The sequence below is a fragment of the Astyanax mexicanus genome, chromosome 19 (assembly GCF_023375975.1).
Source record: "Astyanax mexicanus isolate ESR-SI-001 chromosome 19, AstMex3_surface, whole genome shotgun sequence".
Classification (NCBI taxonomy): Eukaryota; Metazoa; Chordata; class Actinopteri; order Characiformes; family Acestrorhamphidae; genus Astyanax; species Astyanax mexicanus.
The window spans coordinates 12,410,305-12,437,743 of record NC_064426.1 but is presented as its reverse complement, the minus strand read 5'-3'; the positions used below and the strand labels follow the sequence as shown (position 1 = coordinate 12,437,743).

The following is a 27,439-nucleotide window of genomic DNA, read 5'->3' as shown; positions in this document are numbered from 1 at the left end:
CCATTAACCAAGGAATCATTTAATGCAAGAATTTTTGCTCTAGCTATCAGGGCATAGGAGTTACGAGGCCAAACGCGTTGACCTTCGCCATAGCGCCCCCTTGAGGCCGATCGGGCTCATCTTTTGAATCTGAGTAGCGGTGAGAAGTACTACCATATGACCAAGTCTCAGCCCTGTAGGCCTTACGGTTTCTTCTGCCCAATCACTTCTATGGCAGAAAAAGAATAAGAATAATAATAATAATAATAATAATCAGAACAATTACAATAGGGTTTCTAGCACTACGTGCTCGAACCCCTAATAATAATAATCAGAACAATTACAATAGGGTTTCTAGCACTACGTGCTCGAACCCCTAATAATAATAATAATAAATATAGCCGCAAGCAGCGATTTACGGGGTTCGAGCGTTACAGGCAAAGAGACCCCTGGAGGCCAGTTAGGCTTAAAACATGTTGCCGGTTGACCGGCATCGCCAAACTGGATGAGGATGACCAGCATGACCGTGAAGACCAAGCTAGATTACCAGCATGACTAATCTGGATGACAAACTTGTTGACCATATTGATCGAGCTGGAAGACCATAATGACCAAACTGATGACCAGCATGGCAAAGGTGGTTGGCCAGTATGACCAAGCTGGAAGACCACCATTACTATGAGGACAAAGCTGAATGACCATCAGGACCATAATGACCAATGTGAATGGCCAGCATGACCAAGCTGGATGGCCAGCATAACCAAGCTGGGTGACCAGCGTGACCATAAAGACCATAATGGCAATGCTAGATGAGCGGTGTGAGTAAACTAGTTGAAAAGCATTGATAAATTGAGCTGTAGTGTTCATCAGGTTTTATGTGGTGTCTTACTGCACTCTAGTGGGCATTTGGTGAAACAAATTCAGTTCTTAAATTGAAAAAACACAAGGCATAAAAAGGGCATATAAATAACCCGTATATAGTATATAAGTTTTGACCTGATTAACATTCCGCCTGTTAAAAGCTCGCTGGAATGTGATTGGCTAATAGTGACCACAAAAGTGTCCATATCAAATTTTCATTTAGTGTACCATTAGTGCATGGGCCATAGATTATAATTGGCTAGGATGACCTTGATAGCTTGTATGGTTCTAGAGCTATCGAGCATTGGCCCCACCCCCTGGGGGTGTATGTCTACTTAAACTGACAGGGTATCTGAGAGTCATGTAATGATCAAAGGACTGGAGTGGTATTAGTGTCAGGTTAAGCATTCAAAAGTTATGTGTTAAAGAGATTTTACTGCACCATGGTAGAACTCATTTGCATATGGCGGCCATATTGTTTATAAATGTAAAGATTTTTTTTAATAATTATTGAGGAGTAAGCTCTGCTGAACTGTTTGACACCAAACATGTCATGATTGGTCAAGGAGCCAAGGACAAGATCTCAAAAGTAAGTTTTGCATATTATGCAAATAAAAAACAAAATTAAGTGGGTGGAGCATAAACAAGATTGACCCAGGTGGCTGACTAGCATGACCAAGAAGGATAAAGATCTTCAATTAAGCAAGACAAGCAAGATTGAATAAGTTCAGCAGAGCTTTAATTTAGAATAATTCACCTGTAGCTGTTTCACCAAATGACCACCAGAGCGCAGCAAGAGACCACATATAACCTGCTGGAAATCTATCACTCTATCAGAAAGACAGAACATTCCCTATCAGTGTGTTTCTATTTATTAAAAAGAGAAGAAAAGTCCGATTGGGCTCCAAATTGGTACTCATGATCAAGTGGTCTGTATATATATGTGTGTAAATTTGTGTGTTGATAGGGTCAAAGGTTCCTGACTTCTGTCCATTTAGGCTTGAAAAAAGCGATAATACAGGCTTATGGCCTACAAAATCGCTGTAGTTTTCCAGCCGTTGTAGAGGCAAAACATGTCCGATTTGGCTGAAAATTTGCAATCAAGATCAGATTATCAGTCTATATATGTGTATAAATTTGTGTGTTGATACGGTGAAAGTTTCCTGTCTTCTGTCCATTTAGGTTGGAAAATAGCGATAAATAGAATAAATTGAAAATAGTTATTTTTTCACTGTAGAGCCTACTGAAGACTTATTTGGCTCATACTTGGCACATGTGCTTCAAATGTCATTGTTAATTAGTAGCTTCAACAGTTTTGGCATGTTTTAAACTTTGACAGAGTTTTGGCCAAATAACTCTGAAAAGGCTTTCACGTACATGTTTGATCAAGGTTTATGGGCCTCAAATAGTTAAAATGTCAAGATTTTTTTGATAATTATTTACCTACAGGGTCTCAAGATTGCATCAAGACCAAATTTGTTTTGATTGATTAAGGACTTAAAGACAAGTTCGAAAAGAGCAATTTTTACTCTTTTGGCCACTGATGAAAATCTTTGCATTTTTGGTAAACACATGTAATTACAAAGTTGTAAAGGCTACAGCAAAGTATACAAATAAAAAAGAATAACAAGCCTAGGCCACTTGTACCTTTAGATATAACTGATTTTCTGCTATAGCGCCCCCTTGAGGCCAATCAACGCCATATTTTAATGGATGATAGAAGGCCCTGAGATACATGTAGGCTATAAGTATCGTCCTGATTGGTCATTGTTTAGCATGTCAAAAGCTTGCTGGAAACTGATTGGCTAATAACGATTGCAAAAATTTGCATATCAAATTTTCCTTCAGTTAAACATTAGGACATAGGCCATAGATGATACATGTCAAAGGAGAGCTTCATACCTTGTACGGTTCCTGAGAAACAGATTTTTAGCTTTGGCTCCGCCCCCTGGGGGCGTATGTCTACACAGATTGACGGGCTACCTCAGAATCATGTTGGCATCAAAGTTGTAAAGTGGCATTAGTGTAGGTTTAAGCATTCAAAAGTTACAGCTGTTAGAGTAAATTTGGGTGTGCCACGGTAAGATTAATTTGCATATGGCGGCCATATTGTTTACAAATTTCTCAATTTTTTCGATAATTATTGAGGTTGGGACTCTGCTGAGTTGTTTGACACCAAATATGACAGGATTGGTCAATGACCCTAGGACAAGTTCTCAAAAGTAGGTTTTGCATATTATGCTAAATAGCAAAAAATCTAAGTGGGCGGAGCTTAGTGGTTCTATCGACCTTTTTGATTTGCCATTAACCAAGGAATCATATAATGCAAAAATCTTTGATCTAGCTATCAGGGCGTAGGAGTTACGGGGCCAAACGCGTTGACCTTCGCCATAGCGCCCCCTTGAGGCCGATCGGGCTCATCTTTTGAATCTGAGTAGCGGTGAGAAGTACTACCATATGACAAAGTCTCAGCCCTGTAGGCCTTACGGTTTCTTCTGCCCAATCACTTCTATGGCAGAAAAAGAATAAGAATAAATATAGCCGCAAGCGGCGATTTACGGGGTTCGAGCGTTACAGGCAAAGAGACCCCTGGAGGCCAGTTAGGCTTAAAACATGTTGCCGGTTGACCGGCATCGGCAAACTGGATGAAGATGACCAGCATGACCGTGAAGACCAAGCTAGATTACCAGCATGACTAATCTGGATGACAAACTTGTTGACCATATTGACCAAGCTGGAAGACCATAATGACCAAACTGATGACCAGCATGGCAAAGGTGGTTGGCCAGTATGACCAAGCTGGAAGACCACCATTACTATGAGGACAAAGCTGAATGACCAGCAGGACCATAATGACCAATGTGAATGGCCAGCATGACCAAGCTGGATGGCCAGCATAACCAAGCTGGGTGACCAGCGTGACCATAAAGACCATAATGGCAATGCTAGATGAGTGGTGTGAGTAAACTAGTTGAAAAGCATTGATAAATTGAGCTGTAGTGTTCATCAGGTTTTATGTGGTGTCTTACTGCACTCTATTGCGCATTTGGTGAAACAAATTCAGTTCTTAAATTGAAAAAACACAAGGCATAAAAAGGGCATATAAATAACCCGTATATAGTATATAAGTTTTGACCTGATTAACATTCCGCCTGTTAAAAGCTTGCTGGAATGTGATTGGCTAATAGTGACCACAAAAGTGTCCATATCAAATTTTCATTTGGTGTACCATTAGTGCATGGGCCATAGATGATAATTGGCTAGGATGACCTTGATAGCTTGTATGGTTCTAGAGAAACAGCTATCGAGCATTGGCTCCGCCCCCTGGGGGTGTATGTCTACTTAAACTGACAGGGTATCTGAGAATCATGTAATGATCAAAGGACTGAAGTGGTATTAGTGTCAGGTTAAGCATTCAAAAGTTCTAAGTGTTAAAGACATTTTACTGCACCATGGTAGAACTCATTTGCATATGGCGGCCATATTGTTTATAAATGTAAAGATTTTTTTAATAATTGTTGAGGAGTAAGCTCTGCTGAACTGTTTGACACCAAACATGTCATGATTGGTCAAGGAGGCAAAGACAAGATCTCAAAAGTAGGTTTTGCATATTATGCAAATTAAAAAAAAAAATATTGGGTGGAGCATAAACAAGAATGACCCAGGTGGCTGAGCAGCATGACCAAGAAGGATAAATATGTTCAATTAAGCAAGACAAGCAAGATTGAATAAGTTCAGCAGAGCTTTAATTTAGAATAATTCACCTGTAGCTGTTTCACCAAATGACCACCAGAGCGCAGCAAGAGACCACATATAACCTGCTGGAAATCTATCATTCTATCAGAAAGACAGAACATTCCCTATCAGTGTGTTTCTATTTATTAAAAAGAGAAGAAAAGTCCGATTGGGCTCCAAATTGGTACTCATGATCAAGTGGTCTGTATATTTATGTGTGTAAATTTGTGTGTTGATAGGGTCAAAGGTTCCTGACTTCTGTCCATTCAGGCTTGAAAAAAGCGATAATACAGGCTTATGGCCTACAAAATGGCTGTTGGTCTTTGGCCATATTAGAGGCAAAAAATATCTGATTTGGCTCAAAATTTGCAATCAAGATCACAATATCAGTCTATATATGTATGTCAATTTCTGTGTCAATAGGGTCAAAGGTTCCTGACTTCTGTCCATTTAGATTTGAAAAAAGCGATAATACAGGCTTGAGGCCTACAAAATCGCTGTAGTTTTCCAGCCGTTGTAGAGGCAAAACATGTCAGATTTGGCTGAAAATTTGCAATCAAGATCAGATTATCAGTCTATATATGTGTATAAATTTGTGTGTTGATAGGGTGAAAGGTTCCTGTCTTCTGTCCATTTAGGTTGGAAAATAGCGATAAATAGAATAAATTGAAAATAGTTATTTTTTCACTGTAGAGCCTACTGAAGACTTATTTGGCTCATACTTGGCACATGTACTTCAAATGTCATGGTTAATTAGTAGCTTCAACAGTTTTGGCATGTTTTAAACTTTGACAGAGTTTTGGCCAAATAACTCTGAAAAGGCTTTCACGTACATGTTTGATCAAGGTTTATGGGCCTCGAATAGTAAAAATGTCAAGATTTTTTTGATAATTATTTACCTACAGTGTCTCAAGATTGCAGCAAGACCAAATTTGTTTTGATTGATTAAGGACTTAAAGACAAGTTCGAAAAGAGCAATTTTTACTCTTTTGGCCACTGATGAAAATCTTTTCATTTTTGGTAAACATATGTAATTACAAAGTTGTAAAGGCTACAGCAACGTTTACAACTAAAAAAGAATAACAAGCCTAGGCCACTTGTACCTTTAGATATAACTGATTTTCTGCTATAGCGCCCCCTTGAGGCCAATCAACGCCATATTTTAATGGATGATAGAAGGCCCTGAGATACATGTAGGGTATATGTATTGTCCTGATTGGTCATTGTTTAGCCTGTCAAAAGCTTGCTGGAATCTGATTGGCTAATAACGATCGCAAAAATTTGCATATCAACTTTTCCTTCTGTAAAACATTAGGACATAGGCCATAGATGATACATGCCAAAGGAGAGCTTCATAGCTTGTACGGTTCCTGAGAAACAGATTTTTAGCTTTGGCTCCGCCCCCTGGGGGCGTATGTCTACACAGATTGACGGGCTACCTCAGAATCATGTTGGCATCAAAGATGTAAAGTGGCATTAGTGTAGGTTTAAGCATTCAAAAGTTACAGCTGTTAGAGTAAATTTGGGTGTGCCACGGTAAGATTAATTTGCATATGGCGGCCATATTGTTTAAAAATTTCTCAATTTTTTCGATAATTATTGAGGATGGGACTCTGCTGAGTTGTTTGACACCAAATATGACAGGATTGGTCAATGACCCTAGGACAAGTTCTCAAAAGTAGGTTTTGCATATTATGCTAAATAGCAAAAAATCTAAGTGGGCGGAGCTTAGTGGTTCTATTGACCTTTTTGATTTGCCATTAACCAAGGAATCATATAATGCAAGAATTTTTGCTCTAGCTATCAGGGCGTAGGAGTTACGAGGCCAAACGCGTTGACCTTCGCCATAGCGCCCCCTTGAGGCCGATCGGGCTCATCTTTTGAATCTGAGTAGCGGTGAGAAGTACTACCATATGACCAAGTCTCAGCCCTGTAGGCCTTACGGTTTCTTCTGCCCAATCACTTCTATGGCAGAAAAAGAATAAGAACTATAATAATAATAATAATAATCAGAACAATTACAATAGGGTTTCTAGCACTACGTGCTCGAACCCCTAATAATAATAATCAGAACAATTACAATAGGGTTTCTAGCACTACGTGCTCGAACCCCTAATAAATATAGCCGCAAGCGGCGATTTACGGGGTTCGAGCGTTACAGGCAAAGAGACCCCTGGAGGCCAGTTAGGCTTAAAACATGTTGCCGGTTGACCGGCATCGCCAAACTGGATGAGGATGACCAGCATGACCGTGAAGACCAAGCTAGATTACCAGCATGACTAATCTGGATGACAAACTTGTTGACCATATTGACCAAGCTGGAAGACCATAATGACCAAACTGGATGACCAGCATGGCAAAGGTGGTTGGCCAGTATGACCAAGCTGGAAGACCACCATTACTATGAGGACAAAGCTGAATGACCAGCAGGACCATAATGACCAATGTGAATGGCCAGCATGACCAAGCTGGATGGCCAGCATAACCAATCTGGGTGACCAGCGTGACCATAAAGACCATAATGGCAATGCTAGATGAGTGGTGTGAGTAAACTAGTTGAAAAGCATTGATAAATTGAGTTGTAGTGTTCATCAGGTTTTATGTGGTGTCTTACTGCACTCTAGTGTGCATTCGGTGAAACAAATTCAGTTCTTAAATTGAAAAAACACAAGGCATAAAAAGGGCATATAAATAACCCGTATATAGTATATAAGTTTTGACCTGATTAACATTCCGCCTGTTAAAAGCTTGCTGGAATGTGATTGGCTAATAGTGACTACAAAAGTGTCCATATCAAATTTTCATTTGGTGTACCATTAGTGCATGGGCCATAGATGATAATTGGCAAGGATGACCTTGATAGCTTGTATGGTTCTAGAAAAACAGCTATCGAGCATTGGCTCCGCCCCCTGGGAGTGTATGTCTACTTAAACTGACAGGGTATCTGAGAGTCATGTAATGATCAAAGGACTGAAGTGGTATTAGTTTCAGGTTAAGCATTCAAAAGTTATAAGTGTTAAAGACATTTTACTGCACCATGGTAGAACTCATTTGCATATGGCGGCCATATTGTTTATAAATGTAAAGATTTTTTTAATAATTATTGAGGAGTAAGCTCTGCTGAACTGTTTGACCCCAAACATGTCATGATTGGTCAAGGAGCCAAGGACAAGATCTCAAAAGTAAGTTTTGCATATTATGCAAATAAAAAAAAAAATTAAGTGAGTGGAGCATAAACAAGAATGACCCAGGCGGCTGACCAGCATGAACAAGAAGGATAAAGATCTTCAATTAAGCAAGACAAGCAAGATTGAATAAGTTCAGCAGAGCTTTAATTTAGAATAATTCACCTGTAGCTGTTTCACCAAATGACCACCAGAGCGCAGCAAGAGACCACATATAACCTGCTGGAAATCTATCACTCTATCAGAAAGACAGAACATTCCCTATCAGTGTGTTTCTATTTATTAAAAAGAGAAGAAAAGTCCGATTGGGCTCCAAATTGGTACTCATGATCAAGTGGTCTGTATATACATGTATGTAAATTTGTGTGTTGATAGGGTCAAAGGTTCCTGACTTCTGACCATTTAGGTTTGAAAAAAGTGATAATACAGGCTTATGGCCTACAAAATGGCTGTTGCTCTTTGGCCATATTAGAGGCAAAAAATATCTGATTTGGCTCAAAATTTGCAATCAAGATCACAATATCAGTCTATATATGTACGTCAATTTCTGTGTCAATAGGGTCAAAGGTTCCTGACTTCTGTCCATTTAGATTTGAAAAAAGCGATAATACAGGCTTGAGGCCTACAAAATCGCTGTAGTTTTCCAGCCGTTGTAGAGGCAAAACATGTCCGATTTGGCTGAAAATTTGCAATCAAGATCAGATTATTAGTCTATATATGTGTATAAATTTGTGTATTGATAGGGTGAAAGGTTCCTGTCTTCTGTCCATTTAGGTTGGAAAATAGCGATAAATAGAATAAATTGAAAATAGTTATTTTTTCACTGTAGAGCCTACTGAAGACTTATTTGGCTCATACTTGGCACATGTACTTCAAATGTCATTGTTAATTAGTAGCTTCAACAGTTTTGGCATGTTTTAAACTTTGACAGAGTTTTGGCCAAATAACTCTGAAAAGGCTTTCACGTACATGTTTGATCAAGGTTTATGGGCCTCAAATAGTTAAAATGTCAAGATTTTTTTGATAATTATTTACCTACAGGGTCTCAAGATTGCATCAAGACCAAATTTGTTTTGATTGATTAAGGACTTAAAGACAAGTTCGAAAAGAGCAATTTTTACTCTTTTGGCCACTGATGAAAATCTTTGCATTTTTGGTAAATACATGTAATTACAAAGTTGTAAAGGCTACAGCAAAGTATACAATTAAAAAAGAATAACAAGCCTAGGCCACTTGTACCTTTAGATATAACTGATTTTCTGCTATAGCGCCCCCTTGAGGCAAATCAACGCCATATTTTAATGGATGATAGAAGGCCCTCATATACATGTAGGGTATAAGTATCGTCCTGATTGGTGATTGTTTAGCCTGTCAAAAGCTTGCTGGAATCTGATTGGCTAATAGCGATCGCAAATATTTGCATATCAAATTTTCCTTCTGTGAAACATTAGAACATAGGCCATAGATGATACATGCCAAAGGAGAGCTTCGTAGCTTGTACGGTTCCTGAGAAACAGATTTTTAGCTTTGGCTCCGCCCCCTGGAGGCGTATGTCTACACAGATTGACGGGCTACCTCAGAATCATGTTGGCATCAAAGGTCTAAAGTGGCATTAGTGTAGGTTTAAGCATTCAAAAGTTACAGCTGTTAGAGTAAATTTGGGTGTGCTACGGTAAGATTAATTTGCATATGGCGGCCATATTGTTTACAAATTTCAAAATTTTTTCGATAATTATTAAGGTTGGGACTCTGCTGAGTTGTTTGACACCAAAGATGACAGGATTGGTCAATGACCCTAGGACAAGTTCTCAAAAGTAGGTTTTGCATATTATGCTAAATAGCAAAAAATCTAAGTGGGCGGAGCTTAGTGGTTCTATTGACCTTTTTGATTTGCCATTAACCAAGGAATCATATAATGCAAGAATTTTTGCTCTAGCTATCAGGGCGTGGGAGTTACAGGGCAAAAGGCGTTTTGCTTTGCCATAGCGCCCCCTTGAGGCCGATAGGGCTCATCTTTTGAATCTGAGTAGCGGTGAGAAGTACTACCATATGACCAAGTCTCAGCCCTGTGGGCCTTACGGTTTCTTCTGCCCGATCACTTCTATGGCAGAAAAAGAATAAGAATAATAATAATCAGAACAATTACAATAGGGTTTCTAGCACTACGTGCTCGAACCCCTAATAATAATAATAATAATAATAATAATAATCAGAACAATTACAATAGGGTTTCTAGCACTACGTGCTCGAACCCCTAATAATAATAAATATAGCCGCAAGCGGCGATTTACGGGGTTCGAGCGTCACAGGCAAAGAGGCCCCTGGAGGCCAGTTAGGCTTAAAACCTGTTGCTGGTTGACCGTCATCACCAAACTGGATAACCAAGCTGGGTAACCAGCGTGACCATAAAGACCAAAATGACAATGCTAGATGAGTGGTGTGAGTAAACTAGTTGAAAAGCATTGATAAATTGAGCTGTAGTGTTCATCAGGTTTTATGTGGTGTCTTGCTGCACTCTAGTGGGCATTTGGTGAAACAACTTCAGTTCTTAAATTCAAAAAACACAAGGCATAAAAAGGGCATATAAATAACCCATATATAGTGTATAAGTTTTGACCTGATAAACATTCTGCCTGTCAAAAGCTTGCTGGAATGTGATTGGCTAATAGTGACCACAAAAGTGTCCATATCAAATTTTCATTTGGTGTACCATTAGTGCATGGGCCATAGATGATAATTGGCAAGGATGACCTTGATAGCTTGTATGGTTGTAGAGAAACAGCTATCGAGCATTGGCCCCGCCCCCTGGGGGGGTGTATGTCTACTTAAACTCACAGGGTATCTGAGAATCATGTAATGATCAAAGGACTGAAGTGGTATTAGTGTCAGGTTAAGCATTCAAAAGTTATAAGTGTTAAAGACATTTTACTGCACCATGGTAAAACTAATTTGCATATGGCGGCCATATTGTTTATAAATGTAAAGATTTTTTTTTATAATTATTGAGGAGTAAGCTCTGCTGAACTGTTTGACACCAAACATGTCATGATTGGTCAAGGAGGCAAAGACAAGATCTCAAAAGTAGGTTTTGCATATTATGCAAATTAAAAAAAAATTAAGTGGGTGGAGCATAAATAAGAATGACCCAGGTGGCTGACTAGCATGACCAAGAAGGATAAATATGTTCAATTAAGCAAGACAAAAATGATTAAATAAGTTCAGCAGAGCTTTAATTTAGAATAATTCAAATGTAGCTGTTTCACCAAATGACCACCAGAGCGCAGCAAGAGACCACATATAACCTGCTGGAAATCTATCACTCTATAAGTAAGACAGAACATTCCCTATCAGTGTGTTTCTATTTATTAAAAAGAGAAGAAAAGTCCGATTGGGCTCCAAATTGGTACTCATGATTAAGTGGTCTGCATATATATGTGTGTAAATTTGTGTGTTGATAGGGTCAAAGGTTCCTGCCTTCTGTCCATTTAGGTTGGAAAATAGCGATAAATAGAATAAATTGAAAATAGTTATTTTTTCACTGTAGAGCCTACTGAAGACTTATTTGGCTCATACTTGGCACATGTGCTTCAAATGTCATTGTTAATTAGTAGCTTCAACAGTTTTGGCATGTTTTAAACTTTGACAGAGTTTTGGCCAAATAACTCTGAAAAGACTTTCACGTACATGTTTGATCAAGGTTTATAGGCCTCAAATAGTTAAAATGTCAAGATTTTTTTGATAATTATTTACCTACAGGGTCTCAAGATTGCATCAAGACCAAATTTGTTTTGATTGATTAAGGACTTAAAGACAAGTTCGAAAAGAGCAATTTTTACTCTTTTGGCCACTGATGAAAATCTTTGCATTTTTGGTAAACATATGTAATTACAAAGTTGTAAAGGCTACAGCAAAGTATACAAATAAAAAGAATAACAAGCCAAGGCCACTTGTACCTTTAGATATAACTGATTTTCTGCTATAGCGCCCCCTTGAGGCCAATCAACGCCATATTTTAATGGATGATAGAAGGCCCTGAGATACATGTAGGGTATAAGTATCGTCCTGATTGGTCATTGTTTAGCCTGTCAAAAGCTTGCTGGAATCTGATTGGCTAATAACGATCGCAAAAATTTGCATATCAAATTTTCCTTCTGTAAAACATTAGGACATAGGCCATAGATGACACATGCCAAAGGAGAGCTTCATAGCTTGTACAGTTCCTGAGAAACAGATTTTTAGCTTTGGCTCCGCCCCCTGGGGGCGTATGTCTACACAGATTGACATGCTACCTTAGAATCATGTTGGCATCAAAGTTGTAAAGTGGCATTAGTGTAGGTTTAAGCATTCAAAAGTTACAGCTGTTAGAGTAAATTTGGGTGTGCCACGGTAAGATTAATTTGCATATGGCGGCCATATTGTTTACAAATTTCTCAATTTTTTCGATAATTATTGAGGATGGGACTCTGCTGAGTTGTTTGACATTAAATATGACAGGATTGGTCAATGACCCTAGGACAAGTTCTCAAAAGTAGGTTTTGCATATTATGCTAAATAGCAAAAAATCTAAGTGGGCGGAGCTTAGTGGTTCTATTGACCTTTTTGATTTGCCATTAACCAAGGAATCATATAATGCAAGAATTTTTGCTTTAGCTATCAGGGCGTGGGAGTTACGAGGCCAAACGCGTTGACCTTCGCCATAGCGCCCCCTTGAGGCCGATCGGGCTCATGTTTTGAATCTGAGTAGCGGTGAGAAGTACTACCATATGACCAAGTCTCAGCCCTGTAGGCCTTACGGTTTCTTCTGCCCAATCACTTCTATGGCAGAAAAAGAATAAGAACTATAATAAATATAGCCGCAAGCGGCGATTTACGGGGTTCGAGCGTTACAGACAAAGAGGCCCCTGGAGGCCAGTTAGGCTTAAAACATGTTGCTGGTTGACTGGCATCACCAAACTGGATGACCAGCATGGCAAAGGTGTTTGGCCAGTATGACCAAGCTGGATGACCAGCATTGCTATGATGACAAAGCTGAATGACCAGCAGGACCATAATGACCAATGTGAATGACCAGAATGACCTAGCTGGATGGGCAGCATAACCAAGCTAGGTGACCAGCGTGACCATGAAGACCATAATGACAATGCTAGATGAGTGGTGTGAGTAAACTAGTTGAAATGCATTGATAAATTGAGCTGTAGTCTTCAGCAGGTTTTATGTGGTCTCTTGCTGCACTCTAGTGGGCATTCGGAGAGCCTAGCAGTGAGGCATGACAAGGGCACATATTAATAACCAATAATATCAATAATAGTACATAAGTTTTGACCTGATTGACATTCAGCCTGTCAAAAGCTTGCTGGAATGTGATTGGCTAATAGTGACCACAAAAGTGTCCATCTCAAATTTTCATTTGGTGTACCATTAGTGCATGGGCCATAGATGATAATTGGCAAGGACGACCTTGATAGCTTGTATGGTTCTAGAGAAACAGCTATCGAGCATTGGCTCTGCCCCCTGGGGGGGTGTATGTCTACTTAAACTGTCAGGGTATCTGAGAATCATGTAATGATCAAAGGACTGAAGTGGTATTAGTGTCAGGTTAAGCATTCAAAAGTTATAAGTGTTAAAGAGATTTTACTGCACCATGGTAGAACTCATTTGCATATGGCGGCCATATTGTTTATAAATGTAAAGATTTTTTAAATAATTATTGAGGAGTAAGCTCTGCTGAACTGTTTGATACCAAATATGTCATGATTGGTCAAGGAGCCAAGGACAAGATCTCAAAAGTAAGTTTTGCATATTATGCAAATAAAAAAAAATTAAGTGGGTGGAACATAAACAAGAATGACCCAGGTGGCTGACTAGCATGATTAAGAAGGATAAAGATCTTCAATTAAGCAAGACAAGCAAGATTAAATAAGTTCAGCAGAGCTTTAATTTAGAATAATTCACCTGTAGCTGTTTCACCAAATGACCACCAGAGCGCAGCAAGAGACCACATATAACCTGCTGGAAATCTATCACTCTATAAGTAGGACAGAACATTCCCTATCAGTGTGTTTCTATTTATTACAAAGAGAGGAAAAGTCCGATTGGGCTCAAAATTGGTACTCATGATCAAGTGGTCTGTATATATATGTGTGTAAATTTGTGTGTTGATAGGGTCAAAGGTTCCTGACTTCTGTCCATTTAGGCTTGAAAAAAGCGATAATACAGGCTTATGGCCTACAAAATGGCTGTTGCTCTTTGGCCATATTAGAGGCAAAAAATATCTGATTTGGCTCAAAATTTGCAATCAAGATCACAATATCAGTCTATATATGTATGTCAATTTCTATGTCAATAGGGTCAAAGGTTCCTGACTTCTGTCCATTTAGATTTGAAAAAAGCGATAATACAGGCTTGAGGCCTACAAAATCGCTGTAGTTTTCCAGCCGTTGTAGAGGCAAAACATGTCCGATTTGGCTGAAAATTTGCAATCAAGATCACAATATCAGTCTATATATGTGTACGAATTTGTGTGTTGATAGGGTGAAAGGTTCCTGTCTTCTGTCCATTTAGGTTGGAAAATAGCGATAAATAGAATAAATTGAAAATAGTTATTTTTTCACTGTAGAGCCTACTGAAGACTTATTTGGCTCATACTTGGCACATGTACTTCAAATGTCATTGTTAATTAGTAGGTTCAAGAGTTTTGGCATGTTTTAAACTTTGACAGAGTTTTGGCCAAATAACTCTGAAAAGGCTTTCACGTACATGTTTGATCAAGGTTTATGGGCCTCAAATAGTTAAAATGTCAAGATTTTTTTGATAATTATTTACCTACAGGGTCTCAAGATTGCATCAAGAACAAATTTGTTTTGATTGATTAAGGACTTAAAGACAAGTTCGAAAAGAGCAATTTTTACTCTTTTGGCCACTGATGAAAATCTTTGCATTTTTGGTAAACACATGTAATTACAAAGTTGTAAAGGCTACAGCAAAGTATACAACTAAAAAAGAATAACAAGCCTAGGCCACTTGTACCTTTAGATATAACTGATTTTCTGCTATAGCGCCCCCTTGAGGCCAATCAACGCCATATTTTAATGGATGATAGAAGGCCCTGAGATACATGTAGGGTATAAGTATCGTCCTGATTGGTCATTGTTTAGCATGTCAAAAGCTTGCTGGAAACTGATTGGCTAATAACGATCGCAAAAATTTGCATATCAAATTTTCCTTCTGTAAAACATTAGGACATAGGCCATAGATGATACATGTCAAAGGAGAGCTTCATAGCTTGTACGGTTCCTGAGAAACAGATTTTTAGCTTTGGCTCCGCCCCCTGGGGGCGTATGTCTACACAGATTGACGGGCTACCTCAGAATCATGTTGGCATCAAAGTTGTAAAGTGGCATTAGTGTAGGTTTAAGCATTCAAAAGTTACAGCTGTTAGAGTAAATTTGGGTGTGCCACGGTAAGATTAATGTGCATATGGCGGCCATATTGTTTACAAATTTCACAATTTTTTCGATAATTATTGAGGTTGGGACTCTGCTGAGTTGTTTGACACCAAATATGACAGGATTGGTCAATGACCCTAGGACAAGTTCTCAAAAGTAGGTTTTGCATATTATGCTAAATAGCAAAAAATCTAAGTGGGCGGAGCTTAGTGGTTCTATTGACCTTTTTGATTTGCCATTAACCAAGGAATCATACAATGCAAGAATTTTTGCTCTAGCTATCAGGGCGTAGGAGTTACGAGGCCAAACGCGTTGACCTTCGCCATAGCGCCCCCTTGAGGCCGATCGGGCTCATGTTTTGAATCTGAGTAGCGGTGAGAAGTACTACCATATGACCAAGTCTCAGCCCTGTAGGCCTTACGGTTTCTTCTGCCCAATCACTTCTATGGCAGAAAAAGAATAAGAACTATAATAATAATAATAATAATAATCAGAACAATTACAATAGGGTTTCTAGCACTACGTGCTCGAACCCCTAATAATCAGAACAATTACAATAGGGTTTCTAGCACTACGTGCTCGAACCCCTAATAATCAGAACAATTACAATAGGGCTTCTAGCACTACGTGCTCGAACCCCTAATAATCAGAACAATTACAATAGGGTTTCTAGCACTACGTGCTCGAACCCCTAATAATCAGAACAATTACAATAGGGTTTCTAGCACTACGTGCTCGAACCCCTAATAATCAGAACAATTACAATAGGGTTTCTTTCTAGCACTACGTGCTCGAACCCCTAATAAGAAGAAGAAAAATCTTAGCAAAAACAATAGGGTTCTACGCACCTTCGGTGCTTGAACCCTAAATATCCTCCAACGGGTCAATTTTCTATTCTCTATGATACCTCTCTCCCCCACCAGCCACATTCTGTAAAGAATTCGATTCAGCTTGCCGTACTTTTATTTGAAACAATAAGCGTGCTAGAATTCGATTGTCTACCTTGCATCGAATTTTTAATTATACTATTGGTTATCTCAGTTGAGGTTTTTGAGGACATGGTTGGATGCTTCTGTGCCAACTATAGAACAAGCTATGGTTGAACCATACAGACTTCAGGATGTACCTTTAAGTCTTAAGCAAAGATCGGTTTTACTCAATTTAGGACCTATAATAAATAATACATTGAACATTTGGAAACATATATAGATATTTAGATCTCTCTGATCATTTTCAAGTTATCTCTCCTTTGGCATAATAATTATTTATTGACAGGCTCTAAACCAAGCACATACTAATAGGAATATTCATGTTTTTGATTTTGGAATATGTTCCTTTCAAAATTTGAGAGAGATTTTTTACGGTGTCCCTGGGATGGCCCAATGAAAACTATCCATTACCTCATTTCTGAGTCAAAAACTAAGTCAAACTTCTGTGAAATCAAACTGTCCACCTAGGAAGCACAACTTATTGTCCACTATTTTACATGCTGTTGTGCAAATGGAACAGACTACAGGTGGAAATTATTGCCAATTAGCAAGACAACCCCTAAAAGGGAGTGGTTCTGCAGGTGGAGACCACAGACCACTTCTCAGTACCTATGCTTTCTGGCTAATGTTTTGGTCACTTTTAAATGTTGGTGGTGCTTTCACACTCATGGTAGCATGGGACGGACTCTACAACCCACACAAGTTGCTCAAGTAGTGCAGCTCCTCCAGGATGGCACATCAGCAAGAAGGTTTGCTGTGTCTGTTAGCGAAGGGTCCCTAGGCTGGACGCGCTACCAGAAGACAGACCAGTCCACCAGGAGACATGGAGGAGGGCGTAGGAGGGCAACAACCCAGCAGCCCCTCCTTTACCTCCGTTACCTCCTTTGTGCAAGGAGGAACAGAAGGAGCAGTGCAAGAGCTCTGCAAAATGATCTTCAGCAGGCCACAAATGTGCATGTGTCTGCACAAATGGTTAGAAACTGACTCCATTAGGGTGGTATGAAGGCCAGACGTCCACAGAGGTGGGTTGTGCCAGAGAACACCAGGATTGGCAAATGCGCCACTGGCACCCTGTACTCCTCACAGATAAAGCAGGATCAGACTGAGCACATGTGACAGACATGACAGAGTCTGGAGACGCCGTGGAGAACGTTCTGCTGCTGCAACATCCTTCAGCATGACCAGTCTGGCAGTGGGTCAGTAATGGTGTGGAGAGGCATTTCTTTGGAGGGCCGCACAGACCTCCATGTGCTCATCAGAGGAACCCTGACTGCCATTAGCCATTGCATTACCGTCATGAAATCCTTAGAGATCTATGAGATCCATTGTGAGACCATATGCTAGTGCAGAGGTCCCTGGGTTACTCGCAATGCCGTGCTAGACCTCATGTGGTCAGTGTGAGCAGTTCCTACATGATGAAGCTATGGACTGACCCGCTCGTTCCCCAGACCTGAATCCAATCCAGCACATCTAGGACAAATTATAGGACACCCTTGAAATGGACAGTATTGTTTGTAAAATGCATGAAAATTGGCAAGTGATCCTAAACTTTTGAGTGGTAGTGTGTATATATATATATTAGAGTTGCACAGTGTACCGAAGGTTCGATTCTTTTTCGATACTACGTCATCACAAACGATTCGGTTCTTTAGCGTTCGATGCTTTCGATACTGTACATAGCCCAGTCACTAGCTTCAAATGAGTCAAATTAGTAGGCGCGATTTGATTCAGTTCATAAGAAAACTGATTCACACCGCAGCAGTCGGTGTGGCAGGATTCAGATAAACTTAGTGTTCTGAACAAATGAATCGATTCACGTGTGAATCGATTCATTTGACTCGGTTGAGAGCGACACACGCACGCGCAAGCCAGCAGAGCAGCAGCGAGTGTAGAATGGCGACAGCTAAAATAACAGATGTCTCTCGTCCGCGACTTGGACAAAACGGGCGCGAGGAGTGAAGTGTGGGCAAATTTTGCTTACATCGCTGATGAAGAAGGGCATCCGACCAACACCACAAACCCAGTTTGTAAACGGTGTTATAAGTCTATCCAGTGCAGAGGAGTAGAGCTTAGATTCTCTGCCCGAACCCGAACTGACCCGAGGCACGTTCGGGCCGAGATTTCCCACCACATTCCTCGGGCCGGGTCGGGTTCGGGCTCCAGAAAATAGTCTAAGATGTAGGCATCTGTTTTTTATTTATATTTTTATTTTTAAATAAAATAAGGAAAACTGAAAGTGAAACTAAACTACTTTATTAGCGCTGTTTTCACTCCCGCAGTTGCACAGCGGGGGGTGTTGTGCCGATTCTGTCCGCGAAGCGGGAGTCGGATTCAGTAGCGGATTCGGCACAAGCGTGGCAGCACCTCACGGCCCGCGGTGTTAGTTGTAAGCGCTCGCGCTAGCCTCAAAATACGACAGAAAACACTGAGGGAGCTGCAGAATTATGTGTGGGACTAGAATATGAGCACGAGGAAATAAAAGAGAATCTTTACCTGTGAGTAGTTCACATCAGAACACGCAAATCTCTCTCTCTCACTCTTGCTGTGTCTCTCTCTCTGTGTCTCTCTCTGTCTCTCTCTCTCGCACGTGAACGCCTCCGCGTTTGACCTGCAGCACTGTGTTTAGCTGTTCTTAAAAATCATTTTAATTAAATAATAGTTCTATGCTTCTATGTTACAGTATTATTTAACATAATTCTGATCATATTTCGCTCATTCAAACAGCCCGAAAACAGCCAGGATGTTCACGTTTTCGCGTTTCCATCGCAAATCTGTGGTCAGGCACATAACCTGCTTGATCGTTACACTGAACATGGGCTTATTAAAAACGGTAAACGGTTGATTAATAAAACGGAGCAGTGAGTGTTAAAATGAACATTACATTGTAATGTTCTTCTGTCTCTTTATTTTCCTTATTCAGAACTTAACTTCTGCCCGCCCGTCAGGTTCACATAGTCAGGCTACCATTACCTCTGGTTCTAGTTTTAGTTTTTAGGAAGTGTTTAGATAATTATGTTATAGTTAAGGTTATAATAACGAAACTTGTTTTTTGTACAAATGTTTCATTTTAGAATAAAAACCTTTGCACCGATTGTTCAGTGTTCAATCCAGTTCAGTCAAAAATAAACATTTTATGTTCAGATATTTTTATTGTTTTTTTTCTTCCAAGTATCGTTTTGGTATCGAGAATCGTGATACTACAGTTGGTATCGGTATCGAAGTCAAAATTTTGGTATTGTGACAACCCTAATATATATATATGTATGAAGCTCATATTTTATTAACAGTAGTTTAGTTCAATTATTTATTTACAAAATTACCCAATTGAATCTTTCCTTATTTTCATACCATTGATTGAACAAAACTATTTACACATTCAAACTAACTAATCCAAGAGGTTCACATACTTTTTGCCACTTACAAATATGCAATACTGAATCATTGTCCTCAATTATACTTGTTTGACTGAGTTCTCTTTATCTACTTTTGTGAGGATCTGATGATGTTTTAGATAATATATGCAGACAATTCTACAGGGTTCACAAACTGCAAGCACCAGTGTAAATACAAAAAAACTGAAATAGCTTCACAAATTGTGTGATGCATCATTTAGACATGGACCTGAACCTAAACGGAATGCAAGAGGCCTACCTAGTATTGCTATTTAATTTTAGTAAACTGTCCAATAAGCTTGAAGAAAAAAGAAAAACACCTTTGGCATAAAGCTGAGAACAGACACTAAAAAGTATGAACAATTAACATCTAAATATGAGCTTACATACAGTGCCTTGCGAAAGTATTCACCCCCTTTACATTTTTCACATTTTGTTACCTCACAACCTGGAATTCAAAGGGAATATTTGAGGGTCTGCATCATTTAATTTACAGACCATGCATACAACTTTCAACATTTAACTTTTTTTTTATTGTGAAGCAAACAACAAATAGGACAAAATAACTGAAAACATCAGTGTGCATAACTATTCACCCCCGTAAGTCAGTACTTTGTAGAGCCACCTTTTGCAGCAATTACAGCTGCAAGTCGCTTTGGATAAGTCTCTATGAGCTTGCCACATCTTGCCACTGAAATTTTTGCCCATTCCTCATGGCAAAACTGCTCCAGCTCCTTCAAGTTAGATGGTTTCCGTTGGTGAACAGCAATCTTCAAGTCTGACCACAGATTCTCAATTGGATTAAGGTCTGGGCTTTGACTAGGCCATTCCAATATGTTTACACGTTTCCTCTTGAACCACTCAAGTGTTGCTTTAGCAGTATGCTTTGGATCATTGTCCTGTTGGAAGGTAAATCTCCGCCCTAGTCTCAAATCACTGACAGACGTAAACAGGTTTTGCTCAAGAATATCCCTGTATTTAGCACCATCCGTCTTCCCCTCCACTCTGACCAGTTTTCCACTCCCTGCTGCTGAAAAACATCCCCACAGCATGATGCTTCCACCACCATGTTTCACTGTGGGGATGGTGTTCTTGGGGTGATGAGATGTGTTGGGTTTGCGCCAGACATAGCGTTTTCCTTGGTGGCCAAAAAGTTCAATTTTGGTCTCATCTGACCACAGTACCTTCCTCCATACAGTTTGGGAGTCTCCCACAGGCCTTTTTGCAAACTCGAAACGAGCCTTCCTATTTTTGCCTGTAAGTAAAGTTTTTTTTCTGGCCACTCTTCCATTAAAGCCCAACTCTATGGAGTGTACGGCTTATTGTGGTCTTGAACAGATATTCCAGTCTCTGCTTGGGAACTCTGCAGCTCCTTCAGGGTTACCTTTGGTCTCTGTGCTGCCTCTCTGATTAATGCCCTCCTTGACCGGGCTGAGAGTTTTGGTGGGCGGCCCTCTCTTGGCAGGTTTGTTGTGGTACCATGTTCTTTCCATTTGATGATGATGGATTTGATGGTGCTCCGGGGGATCATCAGAGATTTGGATATTTTTTATAACCCAACCCTGACTTATACTTCTCTACAACTTTATCCCTGACTTGCTTGGAGAGCTCCTTGGTCTTCATGGTGTTGTTTGGTTAGCTTAATGGTGTTGCAGCCTCTGGGGCCTTTCAGAAAAGGTGTGTATATACTGACAGATCATGTGACACTTAGATTGCACACAGGTGGCCTTCATTTCATTAAGCATGTGACTTCTGAACAATGGGGGTGAATACATATGCACATGCCAATTTTCAGTTTTTTATTTTCATATTTTCTTTATATACATATATATATTTATTTTCTCATTTCACTTCTAAAACGTAGACTATTGTGTGCAGATGCATCACATTCAATTCAGATAAAAATAATACATACATTACAGGTTGTAATGTAGTAAAATAGGGAAATAATCCAAGGGGGTGAATACTTTTGCAAGGCACTGTAGTTCCTTATATTGGTAGAAACTATAAGAATAAACATGCATAATGAATAAAACAGATATAACAATTCCTCATTTTTATTAAGTAATCTGCCTAAAAGCACTAAAAATGCTACTTACCAATGTACACAGACCAGAATATATCCTAAAAAAAGAGAAAAAGTAAATTACATGTATGCTAACTGGTAGTGGTACATGATTCAAAAACAGTGTTTTCACAGGCACTGGCAAACAACTTAAAAAAAAAGCAGTTATAACAAAAAAAGAATCTGATAAGAATATTTGATAAGAATATTTAATATAAGTAAATCTTGAAAAATGCCAGTCAGCTGTCAGAACGTGCAGATCACATTTCTAAGGCAAAACAAGACATATAGTTACCCAAAGAATACTTGAATCTGCGTAGCCATGATATTAGCCTTACATTTTACCTACCATTAATTTGCACCCTGTGTTTTATGAAGTATTAAATTGAAGGTGAGGGACTCACAGTGCGATAAGTGTCCTGAAACACCTCTCTTGCTTCTTCATAATTACAGACCTCCTCCAGACATTCCCTCTCAAGACTGGCAGGGAGTGTATTCTCCTCCTGTCCTGCATTGGCTCTCTTCTGACGATATATAACTTCACTGGCCTCCTTCTGTTCAAGGAACACTGGAACTGAAACACAATATACAGTACAGCTTCCTAAACAAATTATTCCAAGAATCAGGAAATTGACAAAAAATATTTGTCACTTTAGTTCTTTACTTGAATTACAAACTACAACTAAAGACATATTACTGTAACTACTCTTATACAAGTTTAACAAGCGTAAACTGTGTTTTTTTTATATAAGCAACATTAGAAATTAATTATATGAACAATGCTGAATACTGATAGTTTGAATGTGAGGAGAAGTAATTTAAAGGAGAACTCTGGTGTAAAATGGACTTTTGGTGTAGTAAAGCATGGACTCTACATAGACTCCGTATAGTGCAGCAGCCAGCACCAAGAGTAATGGCGGCGCTCTGAGCTAAAGCTCGCGTTATAGGATGTAAATAGTGGTTTTTAATAAGCTTCTCATGCACTTTTTACGTTTTAAATACCTCGTTTTAAATGTCAGGGCTCTCCGGATTTTAGCAAGAAGGTGTGGAGCTAATATGAGCTGGATAACAATAGAAAAAGCGATTTATCGGGTCAAATTATGCCACGTGTCACCCAATCTGAAGGGTTTTTGTACAAACTGTTAAAATTTCTGGATCTCGGAAAGCTGTGGGAGAACGGAGATGTGTCATTCATCAAATGTAGGTACTTTTTATCATGTTTTACTACAACAAAAGTCCATTTCCAGTTCTTCTTTAAGAATAAACATGTAATAAACATATATATATATATATATATATATATATATATATATATATATATATATATATATTTGTGTTTTATAAATTAGGATATCAAACTACCAAATATCATACATTAATGTAAGACAGTAGATAGTAGTAGTAAACAGCTAGTTTGCTAAAAGAAAAAAGTAAACATAACTCACAAAATAATCAACTTTTGTTCAACTGAAAACATTAAAATATATATATATATACATAAATTGTGACCAAGCATTCTGATTTATGCAGATTTAAAAAAGAAAAAAAAAAGGCTTTACCTCTGTTGATGCCCAGTCTAGCAGTCACACAGCCCAGCAGAAAAGTGATTAAAACTGCTGTAACCAGGCAGCCCATTGTACTGAATCCCTTCGAGTTAGCTGGTAGTCTGTGTACTCCTGTTATTGAATTTTAAAATGGCATTAAAAACAAGCTATAACACAGTGATTACCTTTTTATATAAAAAATGTACACTACTTAGATATATTATGAAAAAAAAATAAATAAATCTAGAAGAACTAAATCATAGTAACTGAAAACAATGTAATTTTATAAAATAACAAAATTTTTACACTATGTAATACAGCATGGTTTTAAGCTTATGCATTAGCAGTCCAATTGTAAATCTATTATTGAAGTAAAGTTCAGAAGTTTGTAGTTTGAGACACTATTTGCTTTGGGCACCCCTGGTCAAACTTACTCTTAAAGTTAAAAATAAAATTACCCCAAAAGGCATAAATCTAAAGATGAAACACTTTTGAACATTTGAAGCAATATCAGTGTATTATTTTAATTTTGTACAATTTCATTGTTCAGCGACACCTGCAGAAATATGACCTATATGCAAGAGTCAGCAAAAGAAATACTCAGCTTCAGAAGTTTGCAAAAGACATCTAAACCCTAAAGCCCTAATAATTTTTTAACAAATCCTGGGGGCCGATCAGTTTAAAATAAAACTTTTTGGCTGCAATGAGCAAAGATATATTTGGAGAAAAAGGGCTCACAAAATGAATTCCCTTCTTGTTGAATAATTAGTAATATCTTCCTTTGAAAGTAATCAAATGAACAACTCAAAAGTCTTTATTTTCTTTAAACAGAGGCATTACATCAATACTAAACCACTAAATATACTTAAGATACTGAGTCAGCTTCTACAATATTAACTGTTTCAAGATACCTGAACACACAGCTGTAGATTCATCTACATCTTTCCAGAGCTACACCCATTAGAATAGAGGCTAATACAGGTAGCTTCAAATTCAAACATTTTGCAGCTTTTTTTATGTGCATGTGTGGGCCAAGATTTGCCCAAAGGAAACCATGACTGCTCTGCTGAATGGTTAACTAAAGTGATTGGCTTGAATCACAGGCATGAACTCAGATGCTATGCCAGTACTTGTTAAAGCCACAAGGGGGTGTTTGAACCATGTGAAATGCCTCTCATATAAAGCTATACCAGAGCTATAGCAGAACCACAACACTGTTGTTGCTTCCAAAGATCAACAGTTCCTCGAATGGCCTAAATGTTTGGACAACAATGAAGACTTGGGTTTAGGTAATTTGGGAATTGTTGTATTTTTTCCACAATGAGAACGTTTTTAATAAACTGTTTTACAGAGTATGTTTTTAATGTTAATTTGTAGTCCATATAATAATATCTGTAAAAAATTCATGAGGTAATATATGCTGTAAAACTTCATTGTTAAATACATTTTAATTGTGTGTATATTTTAATTGTGTATTATTTAGTATTGATGTAATGCCTCTGTTTAAAGAAAATACAGACATCTGAGTTGTTCATTTGATTACTTCCATGTAATTTTAATTCTACTTCCTGCAATTTGAATTTGAACTGAAATTCATGTTAATATTCAAGAATTGAATTGGAATTTATGGGTCATTCTCAATTCAATTCAGAATATTCCAATATCCGGTTATACTCATATATCAGCAGATTGCTTCAGCTGTAAAATATTACCATTAGTCAGCACATAGTCAATCTTACTGTAATGAATGCCAGACATGGGTGAGACACATGCAGATTAGAAACAGAGAATATGTAAAAAAAAAAAAAAAAAAAAAAAAAAAGGAACAGAACTACAGGGAAATCCAAGCACAGGGAGCTTTCGACAAGAAAACAAGGGACCAGGTAAACATTCCATATTTTTGTCATTCTGGTTGTGGTATTTAGAAATAATTGTGAGATTATGTTTAACACTATTAAAAAGATAAACATCAGTAGATTTAGCTAACCATTAAGTGAGAAATAGCTCATGCTTATTAACACGTTCTGTTTAGTCCTAAGAGGTAGAATGTGACTCTTAACTCCTTATTAAGTTTACAGTGTAAAGTAAAGCATTTAATTTACCAATACAGTGTTAGTAACAACAGATTGAGCATATAAGTAATTAACTGTGTGTGATGTTTTTTAAAGCTTCATCATATTAGAGATCTTCATTTTCTGACCATTTATTACTATAGAATGATGAAAACGGGACACAATTCTTTTTGGAAAAAAGCTAAATCCTTCCTCCAGTATTTACATCACATTTCAATGTAATAAAAAGCACGTCTAAGCTAAGGACATCTCTACATCAGAGACCAAGTTGGAAGGATGACAGGAGTTCAATATAGTCTTTTTCTTTCTTTTTCTTTTAAGAAAACATTACATAACAAAATAGGCAAAATAGTTTTAGCATTTTTTTTATGTCTGACACTGATACTGCAGCCTAATGATACTGAAGAAAGAGCTTACGCTTATTTACATGTTCAGTTTGTTTAGTCCATGTGTCCAATTCAAGGCTAATTTAGATTTTTTGAAAGTTTGATGCAACATTCGCTATTTGATTAAAAATGACTAAGTCATACGTGCCGGATAGCTGTTCTTTTTATCCTAGTTGAAATATGTCTTAATGTAAGCAATAAACATAAACAGATTTTTGTTAGGCTGAAAATTATTTTGTATTTATTAAAATGGCATGAATATTTATTGACAATTAAACTAAAAAACTTCATTCATCAATTATTATGTATGTTACGCACACCCAAACCCCCCAACAACTCACCCCCCACCCCACGCGCCTTTTCTCTGGCTGATCCAGTCACGTGATCACACTCATGCAAACAAAGCAGCAGACAAATGCATTTGTTGCCACTGTAATGTCAACGAAGCTCAGTGCAGATGTGATCATGATGTTCTGATAATTGTCTTACAATATCGCAGAAACACAGTATTGTAATAACTGGCAATGTATTGTAGTTGACAAGCCTACCTCAAATTATTAGCCAGGCGGTTTCAATAGGGTGGTCCATGTTACGTTTATACTTCTCCGTAGACTTGTTATATAATTAAATTATTAATTGAACTCCAATCACTGCCATGTTTACAGGTGTATTAACCCTAGCGGTTAGTCATTCAGACTGCTTCTACAAACATTAGTAAAAGAATGGGTCGCTCTCATGAACTCCATGAATTCCAGCGTGGTACCGTGATAGGATGCAGTACCTGTGCATCAAGTCGTGAAATTTCCTCACTACTAAATATTCCACAGTCAATTAACTGTCAGAGATATTATAACACCGTGTTATTATAATATTACTAAATTATAACAAAGTCTTACAATAAACGAAGTCAACAGGAAGTAAATAAGGATAATGTAAAACATAATGGTAGTGGACCAACAGTGGGTATGCTTTTTCGGGGTAATTTATACATTATAATACGATATTAAAGCACAGGATACTTGTATGCAGTATATTTTAAAGAGCGATATTCAACATTTCGCGGATATTCGCAGTGCCAGTTTCCGTTGTGTTGCGTCCACACTTAAGCTAGATTTTAGGTTTAGATATCGAACTACAAAACCACCGTTTGTGCTATTTAGGCAGGGGAGGCCCTTTAGTCGCATGTTCTTTGCAGCGCAACTACTAGGTCTACTCACCTTCTCAGAGAGATGCGTGATTTAACGCGGGTTATCTTGCAAAGTTCTCAACCTTTCTGCTCTGTATCTTGGGATGTGTGATCGCTTGTAAAATGATTTCCCGTGTATATTGATCCACTATTTCAGGACGTAACTGCAGTATACCCTCTCTGTCCTCACTCACTGTGTCAGTAGTTATTATTTTCTCCTCCATTAGAGGGAGCCCTTGAAATATCCAGAGCGCTGCACACCACTGTGGTGTCCAATCCGCTTAGCCTGCCTCCTTGCGTTCTCAGACGGCCGCCATATTGGAGGGGCCAATGCGCCTTCAGTGCATTTATTAGTACTTAAGGAGGTGTATAATACATAATACAATATTACAAGTCAACCATTTTCCCAATTTTTACACGGTTTGGTTTGTTACAATCAGCAAAGATGTAGTTATAATATAGATCGCTGTCACACATTACAAATACCTGCTACTGCATTATGCTATTTAAATTCAAGCTGACCTGATGTGTGTGTGTGTATATATATATACACACACACACATCAGGTCAGCTTGAATTTAAATAATGCAGTAGCAGGTA

At 38.4% G+C, this 27,439-nt stretch overlaps 1 protein-coding gene across 2 annotated transcripts in view; it reads right to left on the bottom strand.

Annotated features, from left to right (window-relative positions):
* Nucleotides 1-27,078, bottom strand: part of proza (protein Z, vitamin K-dependent plasma glycoprotein a) — a 136,714-nt gene extending 109,636 nt beyond the window's left edge. Inside the window, exons 1-4 of one of the 2 annotated variants that reach the window (XM_049468056.1) lie at nt 26,871-27,078; nt 23,211-23,327; nt 22,056-22,225; nt 21,686-21,710 (exon numbers count right to left, since the gene is read on the bottom strand). In XM_049468056.1, the coding sequence (XP_049324013.1) occupies nt 21,686-21,710; nt 22,056-22,225; nt 23,211-23,286 (271 nt within the window). In that variant the 5' untranslated portion in view covers nt 23,287-23,327; nt 26,871-27,078. The remainder of the gene's footprint in view (nt 1-21,685; nt 21,711-22,055; nt 22,226-23,210; nt 23,328-26,870) is intronic. The other variant, XM_049468054.1, reaches the window with a different exon arrangement.
* Between the last annotated feature and the right edge of the window lie 361 nt (nt 27,079-27,439).